General features: G+C 40.4%; 1 protein-coding gene across 1 annotated transcript in view; it reads right to left on the reverse strand.

The window, feature by feature from the left end:
* Positions 1–18,612, reverse strand: part of KIN (Kin17 DNA and RNA binding protein) — a 31,756-nt gene that overhangs the window by 10,102 nt on the left and 3,042 nt on the right. Inside the window, exons 3-9 of the mRNA XM_081818898.1 lie at positions 16,145–16,188; positions 15,939–16,061; positions 14,699–14,880; positions 11,863–11,911; positions 10,808–10,865; positions 4,697–4,826; positions 2,563–2,613 (exon numbers count right to left, since the gene is read on the reverse strand). Of these exons, the coding sequence (XP_081675024.1) occupies positions 2,563–2,613; positions 4,697–4,826; positions 10,808–10,865; positions 11,863–11,911; positions 14,699–14,880; positions 15,939–16,061; positions 16,145–16,188 (637 nt within the window). The remainder of the gene's footprint in view (positions 1–2,562; positions 2,614–4,696; positions 4,827–10,807; positions 10,866–11,862; positions 11,912–14,698; positions 14,881–15,938; positions 16,062–16,144; positions 16,189–18,612) is intronic.

Below are 18,612 nucleotides of genomic sequence, written 5' to 3' on the forward strand. Positions count from 1 at the left end.
TGAAGGTCTCTTGAAATCTAGGACTTTTATCTGTCAATCTCAACCCTATTAATCCATGTCTTTCACAGATAGCTTCTTTCTCTCTCTCCATTCAAGGAAATGAAAAGGGCCAAAGATATTACAGTGTTGGTGTTCACTGCTGATAAAACCTCAGATGGCAGGTCTCACTGGGAATTGCAAGGAACTGAGTCTTTGAGCTTATGCATGACATTTTTCACAGTGTTATTTTCTCATTAGGTTACTCTGAATTTTTGATACAGACAGGATTCTTCAAGATTAGCTCCAGCTAAAAGTATCATTATTCTGAACATCTAATTCTCAAATGGGAGAGAAATCTGGGCTTATTTCATATTAATGCATTTTGAATTTGCTTCTTTATCATCATTTTCCTGATTTAGATTAGCTGTCTAGTGGCTGATCATGAAAATTCATTCTTCTGACTTAATGCTATAATCACTGTAGTGATTCTGTATTTGCTACTTCAAGTGAATGTAACAGAGGTACTAGATGGTCACAAGTAAGCCAGGCTAAAAATTTTATTAATCAAAATTCAATAAGGACTTTGTAGGGAGGATATATTATAGCAGAAAAACACGTTTAAGAGAAAACGTGAATGGTCTTATTCTTAGGCCTCTATTCTAAGAATCTAAGACTTTCTAAATGAAGCCAAGTAATGCCAAAACAGCTTCTCTGATTTAGCCAGAGTATTTCTGGGCTAAATTTCTCAAAGACCCTCATGGGTACACACTTAAAATTTGAAGCTAACTCATTACATCATTGGGCTTACTGACACTTGCTCACGCAATAGAACGGTTCAAAATACTTCTTTTCTGAGTTTAAATAAAGCTCTCCAGTCTATCTGTGTGGACTGCTGGTTATTTTAACAAACATATTGACCATTTCAACATAAGAGACACACTGAGTCATCAGAGCACTGTTGGATGATCCTCACTTTTAACGTAATACTCTGTTAGTAGGGAACTAGGAAAAACATTTGAATAATTTATTATAAGAGAGAATTATCAAACAGAAAATATAATTGAACTGAAAGTATTACCAGTGGGAAGAAAATTTTTGGACTAAAACTTGGAATGCTTTCTCTTTTTTTCTTTTGGTTTCTTTTTCCTTTAAACCAATGAAGGGCATACACCAGAATCACCTAGGAGGCTGGTCAAAATGTGCATTTCACTGCAGGAGACTGGAAAGTGGTAGTAGTAAACATATATAATCTGGAAAAAACACTTCTCTAAAAATCTGTGAATTACTCTCTGGGTAAGAACGAATGCTTTCAGCAAAATTCTTGATTACGTTTTCATAAACAATAATCAAACTATTAATATTTACGCTAGCTACTGGAATGGAGAAAACGAAACAATACAGGGGTGGTTTCTTCCCTTCAGGTCCAGCCTTTACTGATCTTGACTCAACCTGTACTCAGAGACGGGGAGTCAGGGCGCCTGAGACACCCCAGGATGCAGGTCTGTTGACCAGCTGAGAGCACAACCTACTGAATCAGATTGCCAGGGAGATCCTGGCTCAGGGCTTACTCTATGACCTTGGGGAAATTACTCAAATGCTTGATGCCTCAGTTTTCTCACCTCTACAATGGGAATTACAACAGGAATTACCTTATAGGGCTGATAGAAGAATTCGTTGAAGTAGTTCATACAAAGGACTCATTTGCGATGTAAAGCAGCAAGTATTTTCATGTTAGCTAACCTGCTTCCTGAGCCTTCACTTGGGCACCATGTAGAAATGCCTCCCATGCAGAAGACCACAAACTAAGACATGGAAATGAAATTGTTTTCCTGCTTAGAGGGAGCAGGACTCTGAAGATCTGAATGAGAACTCTGGACTTCATGACCTTCTAGGTTATTGTTAATCTTACTTTTTGCATCAAAATTATCTAAATGACACATATTCTCACTACTTTTCAGTCTCCTATTATTGATCAAACCAGCTTCTTTTAGAAGCTTTAACAAACGCACCCTGAGCGTCTTGCGAAAACTTTACATCTAGGTTCAAAACAGAGCATCAATAAATAATAATGTTTAAAATTATTTAACTGTTTAAAAATTATTATCTTAAAATAACAGCAATAATAAATATACAATAAAATACAAAGCTCTACTTGAGCTTGTAAAATTAAAACCGGCTTTTTCCGACAAAGTACCTAAAGGGAGATTCTAAGTTCAATAAGCTGTAAGTTGAAAACAAGTGCTTCGGCATTCACAATTCTACCTTTCAGTCCCGTTTCTGAAAACACAACCCTTGTCTTATAGCAAAATTGGAAATAACTACAGGCTTAAATTCAAGATGTCCACAAACGAATCTGGCATTAAACTCAAGAAATCTTACCAGCCTACAAACGTGAAGTAACTCTCCAATACAGATGCAGCTGATCATTTAAGATCAGATGAAAAGAAAAGTCATGAATGTTATAGATCTATCCGTATGATTTAAGTATATTTGAGAAATTCAGTCATTTATACCAAATGTTCTTTACACGATTCACTTTTTTAAAAGCATTCAGGAAATAAGAAGCTTCAACTCAATACGTACAGGCTGTAGCCAGTGGTCTGTTCGGGCAGTTCTTTTCTTTTCCTCTTCGATCTGTAGCACACAGAAGATACAGAATTCTCTCTTTAAAATCCTCAATTTATTTCAAATACCATTCTGTGTAGCAAATGAACACCATAAAACATATACCTCAAAGGCGATCCGTGTAATTTACAAGCTCTGACAAATACAAATAAACATTTTTTGCAATTAATTTTTAATTAAAAGAAAAAAAAAACCCACTTGGTGGGGGGGGTGGCACACCTGGCTGGCTCAGTTGGTGGAGCATGCAATTCTTGATCTTGGGGTTGTGGGTTCGAGCCCCACACTGGGTGCTGAGACTACTTAAAGATAAAATCTTTAAAAAAAAAACCACACACACACATACTTGGATGTACAAAAATATGTGATAAAGCACGTCAACTGGCCAAGAAAATAAACACAAGCGACCTCTACTTAGTCAAGACTGCAAGGCCATATGCCAACGCCATATCGCCGTTTCCCCACTTCCCTTGTGTGCCTGTCACAAGCTGGGAAACAAGCAACATGTTCATGTGGTAAAAACACAACACTTCAAACCAATTTTGCGCAGCACGGTTAGTCCTACAGTGATGGCCAAAAGGGGCTTCTCTGTATGATAAGGATAATAAATCTTGTGAATGTAGGGCAAGAAAAACATAACCACGAGAGATGTAAGCACAAGGGTGTCCAAACAAAGAGTGCTGAAGAGCCACATTGCGCCTTTTTCTTTCTCGATGGCTGTAAGTGAACCTGAAGTCCCAACTTTCAGTGGGACAGGATGCTGCAATTCTTTGGTTGATAATAAATTCCATTTTAATATCTCCAACTCTCCAGTATTAACAAAGAACATTCTAAATTTAGCAGGTTTTACAAGGCAGGTAGGTCTGGCTTCCCATTTTACTTTGAATTAGATTCAGGAACCTCCTGTCATGGACTACTGAGACGTCTAAGATGTTGCTCCAACTTCTCTCTCAAACTGCAAATGCTACCACTCTCGCACTCACCATTCTCCAGCCACATGGACCTTTCCTTCAGGTGCCTGAATTCAAGGTCTTTCCTGCCTTGACACCTTTTCACAAGCTACCCCCCATGGCCCGCCCTCAGACTGCCTTAGCACTTAGCGTTTTGTAATAACTTACTCACTCGTTCACTTGTTCATGAACTGTCTCTCCTACTAGAGAGAAAGCCCCATGACACAGCGGGACTGTATTTTTCTCCCTACTACACAGACACAGGACCTCGCACGATGCCCAGCACACAACAGCGACTCAGTATACGCTCAGTGATGGAGCAACCACATCTCTTAGTGTACACATTTTATATTACACTCTCAACTGTTTAGACCGCCCTGTATCGTAAGAGCACCCAGAAATGGGGAAGACCAAACAGTTGTCTCTATCCCTTCACAAATAAAGAGGAAGGTTGGGGAGATTAGAGGAAATGATATTACAGGAAAAAACAAGTCAGCTTCTTCTATCCATTTCTTCTTTCTCTTCACCTGTCCTTCTTCTCCTTTCTACTTACTTCATAAATGTATTGATAAGGTAAGGTTATGTGTGGAAAGGGAAAGAGGAAGATTCAGAACAGCTCTAGAGGTGCAAGTAGATTTAGAGCCAAAGTGTGGTCCTCAATCTTAAATCACGGGTTTTCAAGGATTCATCACATAGGCTTAGCCATTAGGTAAAGTCAAATGAAAACAATGTCATCGCTTCCTGCTGCTGGCTAGGAGGTGGTAAGTGAAGTCAGAGGCAAGAGGAGAACAGAGGCTGGTGGGAGGAATCCACGGAGGATGACAATTTTACAGAGCCACAGAAGGGAAACAGAGCTTTTGTTTTTAGCTGCAGTGACCACCCAGGTCCTTTTGATTGAATTCCACTGACCATGAACACATGGAGAGTTCTGAACACAGCACCTGAGGCACGAAAATAAACTTGTGATGAGGGATTCCAACTCTACCCAGATGGAACTGCGTCCAGACTACCTTCCCCTAACCTAGTCTGCATACATTTTCTGACTTTATATTAATCCAAGAATTGGTGAGACTAAACTTTCCTTAGTTTGAATTATGTCATTCCTCTAACTGCTAACACATCGATAAGCAGCTCGTAAACTATACCTCCATGATTTCGTCAAGGGCAGATTTCTTTTTTTTCTTTTCTTTTGATTGAGCTGAGCTCCGGGAAGATTCTTTTCTTTTAACTGATGCTGCATTTCCAATGGTATTCAATGCGCTTGGTCCCAAGGAACTGGTAAAAAGAAAAGCCATGCTTGTTAACAAAACCAATGCACAGAAGAAGGCTTTCTAACGTGCAGAACAGTACAGAAGAAATTTGTTACATGATTAATTTACAACAGATTAGTCAAAACAACAGAGGACCTAGGACCTAAGCAGCATGAGAACATGTAACCATTCCCTCCTTAACGCCCTCTTCCCTCTCCTCACCCCTTCACTTAGTGCCAACCATGATCAGCACAGACCAGTGGGGTGCCGGCTTCGGGGTTAGGCAGATCAGGGGCTAAGGAGGCTTCTGCTTCTGACCTTGGGTGATTCACTTTTCTAAGCTTCAGTTTCTCATCTATTAATGAGGATAACAGTGTGAGCCAACTCAGAGCTCAATTGCAAGGATTAAATAAGAGGTTGGCAAAGAAGTCTAGCAATTACTGTCAGTTCTATTTTTTGAAAGCAATCTGAACATGTCACCTAATTTCTGATCGTTCCTAACTGCCTAGAATTGACAGTGTAAATTCTACTTTTTTAGTGTGGTATAAAATTGTCACCACTGGCCCAAGAATATTATCTCTGACTTACTGTATACACCAGCCATTCTGAATAACTCGTTACTGACTGAGCCATGCCATGTTTCATGCCTTTGCAAACTGCCTCTTTTATACCTAGTGCAATCTCTATTTGTTCCAATTAGAACAAATATCTATCTCTATTTGTTCCAATTCTTTAAGATCCATTCTTCATGAGGGTTTGAACTGCCATAGCACTTTCTAGCTTGTATCATACGCCACCTTGTATTATAATCATTTGCATATATGATTTGTACATATAATAATGGGTATATATTTGTATATACTTATTTTTTTCCTGTAAAGAGAGTTGCTATCTTGTGACTCACATAAAATACATGCTCAGTTAATATCTCAATGAATCTTACCAGTGTAATCATTTAGTTTGTCATATTTGCAAAAGACAAACAAAGGATAAATACATGCACAAAGCTACCATGAAGATAACCAAGGAAAAAGGTGTGATTAACAGAAAAACAACAGAATTATTATTCAGGCTTTTATTTTTCAGGGGAGAAAGCATGAGTGGAGGGGGTGGAGCAGGGGCAGAGGGAGAGAGACGGAGCAGAAGTGGGGGAGCGGCAGGCAGAGGGAGAGAGAGAAGCAGGCTTCCCACGGAGCAGGGAGCCCGATACGGGGCTCGATCCCAGGACCCTGGGATCATGACCTGAGCCGAAGGCAGCTGCTTAACCGACTGAGCCACCCAGGCGCCCCCCCCCCAACCACTACTTTTCTGTACAGGGGCCCCAGGTCAGGATTCCCCCACTCAGTCATCACGGCAGGTATTCTTCGTTCACCAAACTGTAACGTTTTACATTTACCCTTTTGAAAAATCACTTACTGGGTTTTGTCCCATAATTCAATCCTCTGAATAGATTTCTAAGTTCTGATTCTGTTTCTGGGACCCTTGCGCTCTGGTGGTGGGGATGTCAACTGGGGCAGCTGCTGTGGCAAATAGCGAGGCAGAACTATCATACAACCCGGCACCTCCGCTGCTGGTTCTCCATCCAAAGGGACTGAAAGCAGGGACCCAAACAGGTATCTGAACACCAATGTTCAGAAAAGCATGGTTCATGAACGCCCAGAGGTGGGAGTGACTCGAATGCCCAATGACTGATGAAGAGATGAAGCAAATGTGGTGCATACATACAAAAGGATATTATTCAGCCTTAGAAAGGAAGGAAATTCCAACACGTGCCGCATCATGGATGAACCCTGAAGACATTAAAGCGGGTGAAAGAAGCCAGGCACAACAGGGCAATCGCTGTAGACTTCTTCTCCTATGAGGAGCCTAGAATAGTCCAATCCACAGAGACAGAAAGCAGAATAGAGGCTACTGGGGGCTGGGGGCTACCGGGAAATGGGGAAGCAAGCATTTAATGGGGACAGAGTTTCAGTTTGGGCTGATGAGAAAGCCCGGGAGATGGATACCGGTGACGGCTGCACACGTGACATGAATCGCCCGAACTGTATGCTTAAAAATGGTGAAAATGGTCAACTTTATGTTATATGTATGTCACCGCACAAAAAAACTAAACTGAAGAGAAAGAAAGTTTCCTATCAAGAACATTTATTTGGCCTTATTAAATGTCTACAGCATGATAAGCAATGGTGATAAAAACACAAACAGAACAGCCCATCGGGATCTCACGACAAGGTGGGAGAACAGACCCAGAAGTGCATTCCGGGAAGTAAGGACAGAAGATGTAAAGGCAAGAAAGGGTGAGCCACCGTGGCTCACTTAGGATGGGGCAAATAATTTAGCATAGCTGGAGGACAAGGGGCGGGAGAGGCACCGGATCAGTAGCATGGACAAAAATGACGTTATCCCGCAGGTGAAAGAAAGACATTTAGAAAGATCTTCCTGCTTGCAATATCACCATTCTATTAGAGCTAAAATGAATAAGGAAGAATATAAGAAATGCTGACAGAAGAAATTATGAAGGACAGAAGTCAGTAACACAGAACCCAAAGAAATGAATTTCAAGAAAACAAAAAGTTGGTATTCTAAAAGATTAACAAAATAGCAAATTTGAGAGCCTAGGTAAAAAGAATATTCTAGAAAAATCAAAATTATACAAATTATTGAAATTTGTATGATCAAGATTATATTGAGAAGTTGAATAAACTAATGACCATAATGAAACTGAATCAGTAGTAAAAAAGTATTCCCTCACCTGTAAAAGATACTAGCACAATATTTTACCAAATTTTACCAAGCTTTCAGTGATAATCCCTATCCTAAAAACACTAGTCAAAAAAGAATACCTATACAAATCATTTTAAGAGTAGAAACTTAAATATCAATCTCAATAATGAACATTAAAGTAAAATGCAAAACAAAATAGTCTGTTTTTTTCAGCTGTGTATTATTAATTAATTAATTTCAGCTGTGTATTATTATTAATTAATTAATTTACTTTTTTAGAGAGCGAGCACCCCCCAGTGCATGAGCACACAGAGGGGGAGAGGCAGAGGGAGAGGGAGAGAGAATCTCAAGCAGACTCCCGATCAAGTGGAGAGGCTGATGCGGGGCTCAGTCTCACGGCCCTGAGATCATGAGCTGAGCTAAAATCAAGAGTCGGACGCTTAGCCAACCAAGCCGCCCAGGCGCCCCAGCTGTGCACTGTATTTGATCTTACACTGCCTGCTCTAACAGTAACACCCCTCCTCCCCAAAGACGCTATTGGAGGCTGACAAATTGAGATGGGGCAAGATGGGACTCAAATCAAGGCAAGAAATGAACGGGAACAGACTGGAAATGGAACGTTTGCTTCTAGAACAGCCCTAGATTTCTGCTTTCAGTAACTGGAGTGAGTCCTAACGCAATTAAAGAAGAGAAGCCCCAAAAGAGAAATGGAAACTGAGTAACCTCTGTTCAAACACTGGAGAAGCAGGGCTTATCTTTGTGCCTCCATATAATCTAAAGTATCAATTTTTTATATCTAGATCCTTTTGTTCATTCTAAGTTTCAGATATACAAGAGATATAAATCAACAGGAAAATAAATCTCAAACTCTATAAAAATGGACCATAATCTCAGAAAAAGAAAATTTAGATGAGTCTTTCCATTGTATTATTTGAGACACTATATATGAGTTATTAATACTCGAGACTGAACTCACAGAACTTAGTCAAATAAAACTATTTTTACTAGTAACATCAGAGCCTGGCATCGGGCTATAGAAGGCTAACTAGCAGACCCGAGATAACAGGTCCTCATCCTTGGAGTTAATAAATGTTACCTTATTTGGAACAGGGTCTCTGCAAATGAGATTAAGTTATAGATTCTGAGATGAGATTATCCTGGGTTGCCTGAGCAGGCTCTCTATGGAACCACATACACCCTTTTACGTGAAGACGGAGCAAAGAGAAATGTGAAGACACTGCTTCTGAAACTGAAGGATGCAGCCACAAGCTAAAGAACTCCAGAAGCCACCAGAAGCTGGGCAAGGCAAAGACCGGATTCCCCCCAGAGCCTCCAGAGGAAGTGCCGCCCTGCATGCGGCCTGATTTTGGCTCAGGGATACTGACTTCAGACTTCTGGCCTCCAGAGAAAGAACACATTTCTGTTGTTTCAAGACACTTGGTTTGGGGTGCCTGGATGGCTCAGTCAGTTAAGCATCTGCCTTTGGCTCAGGTCATGATCCCAGGGTCCTGGGATCGAGCCCCCCATTGGGCTCCCTGCTCGGTGGGGAGCCTTCTTCCCCTCCACCCCTCCCCCTGCTCGTGCTCTCTCTCTCACTTTGCTCTCTCTCAAATAAATAAATAAAATCTTAAAAAAAAAAAAAAAGACACTTGGTTTATGGTAATTTGTTACAGCAGCCATAGAAAACTAATACAAGGGAGACCAATTTGGGGGCCACTGGGACCAATTTTAACATTTACCTACACTCAGGAATAACAAATAATAAAGGAGAACGGAGAGAAACACGTACGGGTCTAAAACCATAAGGCGTGTGTGACTGGATATATTTGACTCTGTCTTCCAGGTCATATCCTACCAATATTTTGAAAAGAATTTTCTTTTCAAATGTACTGTATGTGGGACCCAATTAACCATGTCCTTCATGGTATCTAATGTAGGTGTCAATTCTGAAGCATTTAGATCAAAGTGAAGATCTCTGGCAAGCCCAGAGAAGCAGTTATACATTGCTCCTCTATTTCCTTCACTTCTCCTGGCCACTTTTCTAGCTGTGCCAAGAAGCACTAGCCTATAACTTAACCAAGAAAACTGAGTTAGGTCTTAAATAAACAACACGTAAAATACTAAGTAAAGGGGCGCCTGGGTGGCTCAGATGGTTGGGTGTCTGCCTTCTGCTCAGGTCATGGTCCCGGGGTCCTGGGATCAAGCTCCGCATCGGGCTTCCTGCTCTGCGGGGTGTCTGCTTCTCCTCCTCCTTCCTGCTCGGGCTCTCTCTATCTCTGTCTCTCTCAAATAAATAAATATTTAAAAAAATAAAAATAAAAATAAATAAATAAAATACTAAGTAAAATAAATATTGGCCAACTCAAAACGGAATTCTGGTAGACGCTGGGAAGGCAGCTTCCTGAGTATCTTACCGTTTTGTTTTGTTTTGTTTTGAATCTCCATAACCAAACTGGACACGTTGTGCATCACAGATTGTGAATAAATATTTGGTGAAAAAACAGATAAGAACCGCAAGAGAAGAGAACATGAAAAGGGAACAGAAGCAACCTGACCACATGCTATGTCAGGGTTTGGCAAACTCCAACCTGAGGGCCAAATGCAGCCTGCCACCTGTATTTAGAAGTAAGATCATATTGGAATACAGCCACGTGCATTTGTTGGCACATTGTCTGCGGCTGCTTTCTCACTCCGACAGCAGTCAAGTGGCTGTGACAAAGACAACCAGCCAGTCACGTCTGAAATACTTACTATGTGGCCTTTTACACAAAAGCTTGGTCAGGCCCTGCTCGGCTACTTACACCAGGCAGCCGGGAGCACAACTACGAGTACGTGCCTTCTGGTGCATTTATACTTTACCAGGGCCTAAGAAGGCGGGTGAATAATCTAGTCTCTGTTCTCACAAAATCTTAACACAGTAGGCAGAACAAAAACTGTATACCCAAGCTAATATTTAAACTTGGTGAGTGGGCTGTGATAGAAAAATCCATAGCACTGCAATAGCTTAGGGGAGCCACTAAGTGGAGAAGGACTCAGAGAAAAGCAAACACTTGTCATGTGAGGCATTTAATCAAAATGTGCCTTTCCTCAGAAGCATCGTATCACGGGCAGGTAAGGAAAAAGACAGGTGCTAACAAAAGAAAACCACCATCAAACAAAAATGAGACAAAGAAGAAAATTACAACCAGAAAAAAATAATTCACAATCCTGCGCTTTGAAAGTGTAGTAATCAATATCTCACAAAAATTCTCAGGTTCTAAGATGTATGTTCATGGAGCTCACCTTGATTTGGATGACGTTGCTGCTGAACTACATGCTCCTTTATTCAAATTAAATGTAACTGGAAGAAAAAAAATGATGTATTTTTTTACATGTATATTTCATCATATGTATTATATATATATATAATGTGTGTGTGTGTATATATATTTCAGGAAACTTATAAAACTTATCAGATAAGATACCACAATGTATCCACAAAGAAAGCTCACGGACATTTTGAATAAACGAGAGCTGGAATGCTCCTATCCAGAGATGACGAATTCCTGCAGATAATACTGAACGGATGCTCACAGAGCTGGGAAAGATCTACATATGATCAAGCTATAGGGGACTGCCTTGGCCGCTCCCCATCTCCTCGGGCCCCTTCTCCCCATGCTAAGGGGACAGGACTCCAATTTTGTTTCTTACACCTCTCACGCATGGCTTGGAGGATGATAGAGTCTGAATGTTTGCATCCCCCTAAAACGGATATGTTGAAAACCTAATGCCCAAAGTGATGGGATTAGGAGGTGGGGGGCTTCGGGAGGTAAATAGTAAGGTTTTTTTGCTCTAAACCAATCAAAATGATGCCACTTCCTTTCCCAGTGCCTGTTCTTGAGGTGGAGGCTGATATGGACTGGCCAGCGATATTCAAAAGGAAGTCTGCTGCCTGGAGGAGTGTCTCCTAGGAAAAGTTTTCCTGCTTACAGGGGACTCCAGAAGAGATGCTCTCTGTCATCCTCTGGACATTGTTGGGTGTGCATACGATGGCTGAAAGTGCCTACCACCACCTTGTGTCCAGCTCCTGATGGATGGCCTGGCATCCAGAACTGCCCTACCTCTGGGACTCTTGTTATGGCAAGGTATTTCCTTATTATTTAGGCTAATTTTGGTCGGTTTTGTTACTTGCAGCTGAAAGCATCCTACCTGATTTATTGTTACCTTTTCATAAATCGGTAAAAACAATGCAATCCAGACAGATTATACATCTTGCCCCTAAACATGGTGCTAGTTTTTGGCAGAGCCAATATAAAATCATCAATATTAAAAGAAGAATAGGAAAAAAGTAAAGCCACCTTTTTCTTCATCATTTTCTCTGCTTAATTCTGTAAAAATAGGAGCCTCCTAAAAGGGAAAAAAAAAAAGAGTATGAAGGTTTGGTTCACAGTGCATTTACTATCAATATTCAATAGTCCCAATTATGACTTGCTACCCATGTTGCAAGGCAGCTCCAACATGCAGCTCTAAAATGATGAAAATCCAGGCACCTGGATGGCTCAGTCAACCAGTTAAGCATCTGCCTTCGGCTCAGGTCATGATCCCAGAGTCCGGGGATCTAGTCCCGCATCAGGCTCTCTGCTCAGCAGGGAGTCTGCTTCTCCCTCTCCCTGCTCATTCTCTCTCGCTCTCTCAAATAAATAAATGAAATCTTAATAAAAAAATAAAATGATTAAGAGCTTGTTAAGAAATTATATGTACTGCAAATATTCTTCAACTAAGAATTATTCTAAAGGGGAAAAAAGTGGCTTCTCTGTACCACATCCCAGAAAACTACTTACATTTTTATTTCTACTATAATTTAAACAGGAAACAACATTAACAATAAACCTTAAGAATTTTAGCTAGAGGATGGGGCACCTGGGTGGCTCAGTCGGTTAAGCATCTGCCTTCAGCTCCGGTCATGGTCCCAGTGTCCTGGGATTGAGCCCTGCATTGAGTCTGTTTCTCCCTCTCCCTTCCCCTGCTCATGCTCTCTCTCGCTTGCTCTCTCAAATAAATAAATAAAATCTTAAAAAAAGAATTTTAGCTAGAGGATTACTTTAAAAAGCAAAACACTTCTACACTGTGGGATAGTTTAGTGTAAGATCAAGAGCCTAAAACGAACTCAGACAGAACTGCAGGTCAAACCCACCTCTGCACATTATTAGCTTCATCACCTGTCAATCTCATGATCTCCCTGTACCTCAATTATTCTGTCTTTAAAATGGGAATAATATGCATATGTAGGGATGTCATAAGGATAAAATAAAGGAAGCATTTAGCATAATGCCTGCAATAGTGTTTGATAAATGTTGATTGTTTTTTCTATTAATAAAAATGTTGTTCTTGAGATCCTGCTGAGATATTCTTTCTCCATTAGGATCTCACAAAGGAAGGCAAAAGATGATGTTGCTTTTTAAAAATTTATAATATTTAAGAGTGCGATGAGGAAGCACTGATCAGTAGGACTTCCACTGCCTTTTAGGGGAAGATGCTATTTATACTTGAAAAGTATGAATTAACTTGAAGGTTTTAGTAGAATTACGCTAAAATGTTAGAAAACAATGCTATTCCAAAAAGTAAATCAATTTCCTCTGTACATGATGTGATCCTTCTTAATTTCCACAATAGGAAATTACCATTTTCCCTCTATTGAAAGCAGAGGTTTAAAATGAAAAAGGTAAGAGAAGAATTTCAAGAATAAAGAACTTTCAATCTTAGGCAAGGGTTTAAATTTGACAGTTACAGCAGTTTAATAACCATTGTTATTTTAATTTAATACAGAAAACTCCTAAAAGGCTGTGTGAATACACGCATATGAATACACGGATATGGAAAGAGTACCATAATACACATGCACACCCATCACTTATCAAGGAGGTCAACTAACATGGTATAAAAGTTGACTCATGAACGGATCTTTACTTTCTTATTGCCGACTAATTCCTGCATCTCTCTGTACAAAACAGCTTCTATAAGACATGTACACTAATGATCAGAGCAGCTGTATTCACCATAGCCAAAAACTGAAAACAATCCACATGTTTCTCAAAAGGAGAATGGATAAATTGTGTGACGTTCATAAAATGGAACAGCAGACATCACTTTTTTAAAAAGAGTTAAACACTGATAGGAAAGAATATAGGTACAGGAAACATAAAGAACTTCTGTTTAAGTTAAAGAAGCCAGACAGAGAGTATATGGTATGATCACATTTCTACAAAGTTCACAAACACACTAACAGATAATCAACAGTGGTACCAGAAGAACCCTGGTTCCTTCTTGGGGGATGGGGACTATTAACTGGGAATGACTATGACCCCTGGAAATGGTCTATTTCTTGATCCGGTGGGTCGCTACATAGGCTATCCGTCCATCTACTTCCATCCATCCTGCTAAAGACACATACATGTGTAAAATTTCACTGAGCTGTCACCTTAAGATTAACGCCCACCATACACTTTATCACATGTATCTTATACCACAAGAAGCTTTTTAAAAATACTAAATGGCTAGTAGTTTCACATATACACTAGGTTATATTTTCCTGTACTTTTGATATGTAAGCACCATGAGGCAGCGAGTTTTTACCTTCTGTTTACTGCTCTATCCCCAGTGCCTAGAAGAAGGCCTAGAAGAAGGGGGTAGCCAATAAATATTTGTTAAAATAAATGCCTTATTCTAGTTATTCCAACATCTGAACCACCTGAACCATGTCTTCCTTCCCCCATTTGTCTGGGTTTTGCCCATTGATTCTTCAAGCCCAGAGGTTGTATCTACCTTCAGATACTCTGCATCCTCCCCAGAATGGGGTGAATGCTGGCCCTATAGGTTCCCACACTGTGTTTAACTCCAGCACTACGTTAATTCCAGCCCAGTGATGTGATCTGCTCTGTCTTCCCCATTAGCTATCGCCTCTGCCTTAGGGATAAGGAAACCAAGGTTTAGAAGATTATATAATTCTACAAGACCGTGAGTCAGTAAGTTAGGAATTGAACCCAGATTTGTCTCAACTCCAAACCTGGGCTTTTATACTTGGCCATCTTTCTTCTCTTAATTAAGGAACAAGACCTACAAAATTCAAGTCAATGCTTAAAAATTTTGCTTCCTGAAGCCTTTCTCTGTTGCCTCCCGAATGATATTGTTGCCCACCTGTTCTTTCCCTTCCAGACCTCTTCTCACTTGTTCTTCAATAAATTTGGCTGTTTTTTCCTCATCATCAAGGTCCTGCTTCTTCTTTTTCTCTAGTTCCAGTTGCCGGCGGATAGTTTCTGGGTCCCTGTCTATGTACTGAATATACCAGCCTTTCGGGGTCTCATCCACCTTGCACAAACCTTAAAAGAAAAAACATTTTTGCATACAATCAAAACTAAAAGTAAATACAAATGTGTTCTATCTCTGCATCATGTGCTTATTCATTCAAATACATTCATTCAGTTTTGTATGGTGACGAACATAATAAAATAAAATTTAATTTAAAAAAGTTAAAAAAAATACATTCATTCAAACACATTCAAATACACAAATTCATGTAGCACATAAATTTTCCATATTCACAGCTGATGAAACTTAGGTATTTTAAGTAGAATATTTTATCTCCTTAAACAGAAAAAATTATTATTCTGATTTTTAACTAGCTAGGTTAAGTCAACTATTTAAGCAAGGGAAACACACAAAAGAAGTATTACCTCGCTTATTTAACTGTTTCTAAGTATTTAACATACAAGGAGTACATGATATTCTGCTAACTTACTAAGTAGAAATTTTCTCCATACAATGGAATAAAGTAACACACTGAATAAGTAATACATTGACAGAAAATTTCTTTCTCCTCTCTTCTCCCTAGCTTCAGCCTAGGAAGATCAGAAATGGAATAAACTGAAACAAAATGTTAAAAAGCTTGTGGTGTGCCTGGATGATTTCGGCTCAGGTTGTAATCTCAGGGTCTGAGATCGAGCCCTATGGGCTCCCTGCTCAGTGTGGAGTCTGCTTCAGACTCTCCCTCTGCCCCTCCCGCTTGTACTCTCTCTCTCTCTAAAATAAACAAATAAATGTTTTTTAAAAATAAATAAATAAAAACCTCCTTAAGCGGGGTAACAAAAGTTTCCGAAAGTAAAATGAATACAGCGATAAAAAAGGAAGGACTGATAATAATTCTTACCCCAAATGAGAGGATGCTTCGGTGATACATCTTTGAACTATCAAAAGAACCATTCCAGACACTCATATTCAAGTGTAACAAATGAAATCAATCCTGGAAGATTCTGCTCCTGTCCACGAGTTTTTAATTGCCCTACTCATCCTTGTTTCTGTAAATTTACACAGAAACTATGACAATTCTCTCTCCCTGCATTGGAGCCACGTAACTATTTAAATCCTGTCTTATTCTTACCTTCTCTGCCCAGCCACTTAGTAAAATCAGTCAGAGTCTCCCACTGAGTGGCATTCATATGGATGTGCTCTCGATGGCTGATATACTCATTATAAACGATGTTGTTGTGAACTCTCTTAGTGCCTAAGAACAAAATACAACACTGTCAATCCTGCACAGGTTATAAGATTATGACGTTGTTATATGCACAATACTCGGATGCTTACCAAAGCGTCTCCTGAGAAGTTCTAGGAAGTCATTTCGGAATTCCCTAATAAGGAAAGGAAAGAGAGCATTATGGTAATTCTACAAATATAAAGCATCATCTTCCTGAAATGTAAGCCAGCATACAGTGTGAACGCCCAAATGATATACAAGACATCCATGTGAATATCTATTACGAACCTTTAAAAATTAAAAAAGGAAGGAATCCCAAAAGAGTGTAACTTTTAAGAACTATAGTTAAAAGTCAGTCTGGAGTTGAAACTGGAGCAGCCGTAACCAAACTGACTAAACATCTTTGCAGAGGTTCCTTCATCAAGTCTCTTAGTGCTACTGAATGTGGCATAGTAACGCAGTTCTTCTTCTTCTTTTTTTTTTTATTACATTATGTCAGTCGCCATACAGTACATCATTAGTTTTTGATGTAGTGTTCCATGATTCCTTGTTTGCATACAACACCTGGTAACAAAACTTCCCTATTCCACAGGAAATTGGCACTTACCGTGTCCCTCTGAACTGAGTACCGTGCTAAGTGCTAGGTAAACATAGGTGAATAAAACAGGAATCTTGACCCAGGTTACAATCTAGCAAAAGCAATCATAACAGAAATCAAACTGCAAAAGAGATATAACGAAGTATCAGGGGAGTCGAGGGAGATGCCCAGAGGTGATCTCTAATATGTGCAGTGAAGTATAAATAGGACTTTAGAGGTGAAGAGGAAGAGGCCATTCCCAGATGGCAGAGAGACATGAAAGCATCACATCTGGGAAATGATAATCTAATTGAGCTAATGCTAAGAGTAGATAGAAATGAGGGACACAGTGGGATTGAACAGAATAGAATAATGGGGCGGGGGTGGAAGACAATAGCTGGAAAATACTGGTAGGGCTAATCTTTGAAGTATCTTGAATGTTATGGTAAAGAGGGTGGGTTTTATGCGTGCAGTGGAAAAGCACCAAATAATTTATTTAGGAATTAGTCTGTGAAAATCTGTGATTTAGAAAGATAATCCTGTGGAAAGTATAGAACAAGAATTCTCGAAGTGTGGTCCCCAGCACAGCAGCATCAACATCACCTGGGAACTAGAAAGAAATGCCGTCTCCAGCCCCACCTCAGATCTTCTGACTCAGAACCTGCCACTGTGGTCACAAGCCCTGCAGGTGATTCGGATGCGTGTAGTGGCTTGTGATCCACTGGCATAAAACATGTCTGGGAGGAGCGGAAGCTGCAGCTGGGAGCCCAGTGCATCCTCTCATTTGGGGTAAGAATTATTATCAGTCCTTCCTTTTTTATCGCTGTATTCATTTTACTTTCGGAAACTTTTGTTACCCCACTTAAGGAGGTTTTTATTTATTTATTTTTAAAAAACATTTATTCATGGAATTAATTTAGGCGAGAAATGATGAGAACTATTATTACTAGAGCCGTGAGAATGGAGAGGATGCAAGTTTAAAGGACACCGTAGAGGAGAATTGACAACAGGGACTTCCCAGCCTCGCATTCCGGGTAGGCAGTTATCAGCCAGCCCAGGATAACAAGCAGGTGTGGTGGGCAGAAAACTGCCTTTAGCTTTAAAATGTTGGCTCTGAGAGAGCCTTCAGAAACATAGAACTGTGCAGAGAAAAAAAAAATCTACACCTTAAGACAGATGTTAGGAATGAATGGTAAGATTTAGGAGTCATCCAACACAAAGGTTAACAGCTGCAAGAATAACGGAACTCCTGGAACCCCTGTACTATGGAGGGAAGGAAGCCAAGCGGGCGTTCTGAAGAACGTTCTTGCATTTGAGGAGCTGGGGGGACAGGCAGAGGGTTAAGGAAAAAAGTAAGCAGAGGGAGGAGGAGTAGGAAAGAATGAAAAACAGAGAGGCGTTCACGGACAGTTAAGAGCACCATCCACTGAGAAAAGATAGAGAGGAAAACGGAAAGAGGCACAAGCGACCCTCCAGGGGGCTGGCGGAGGCGGAGGGCAGCTACCGAGGACGCAGTGGACGGGCGTAGAGAGGAAGGCTCTAGTGTGGATGGCTCTGGCCAGACTGATATTTCCCCAAATGTGGCACATGTATCCAGTGTATTCCAGATGTTCTTAGGCGGTTCACAGATAAATCCTTTCTGCCCTTTTACACTGTGCTACTTGCCTTGATGGCACGAAAGCCATGCAGGAAGAACCTGCTGGCATCTTAGCCAAGTCCAGGCAGTAGGCAATGAGGCCACCCTGGACTAGCGGCCCAGGTCTTCTTCATGGGCAGGCACTCTCGGTGAAAGTCAATGCCAGTCTCATTGAGAATGTCCTTGACAAAGCAGTATCAGTAACAGGATTAAATCTCAACCTGTGGGGCTACCTCTGTCCACTATCCTATGTGATGAAATGGGATTATGAGTAAACCACTTCTGTTGCTGGACAGTGATTATCTTGAGCAAAGTACTTGTGCAATTGTTTGAGCTTTGCGCTGAACTACCTTTTTTTTTTTTTT

Source organism: Leptonychotes weddellii, chromosome 5, assembly GCF_054177405.1.
Source record: "Leptonychotes weddellii isolate Sample4059 chromosome 5, ASM5417740v2, whole genome shotgun sequence".
In the NCBI taxonomy this organism is placed as follows: Eukaryota; Metazoa; Chordata; class Mammalia; order Carnivora; family Phocidae; genus Leptonychotes; species Leptonychotes weddellii.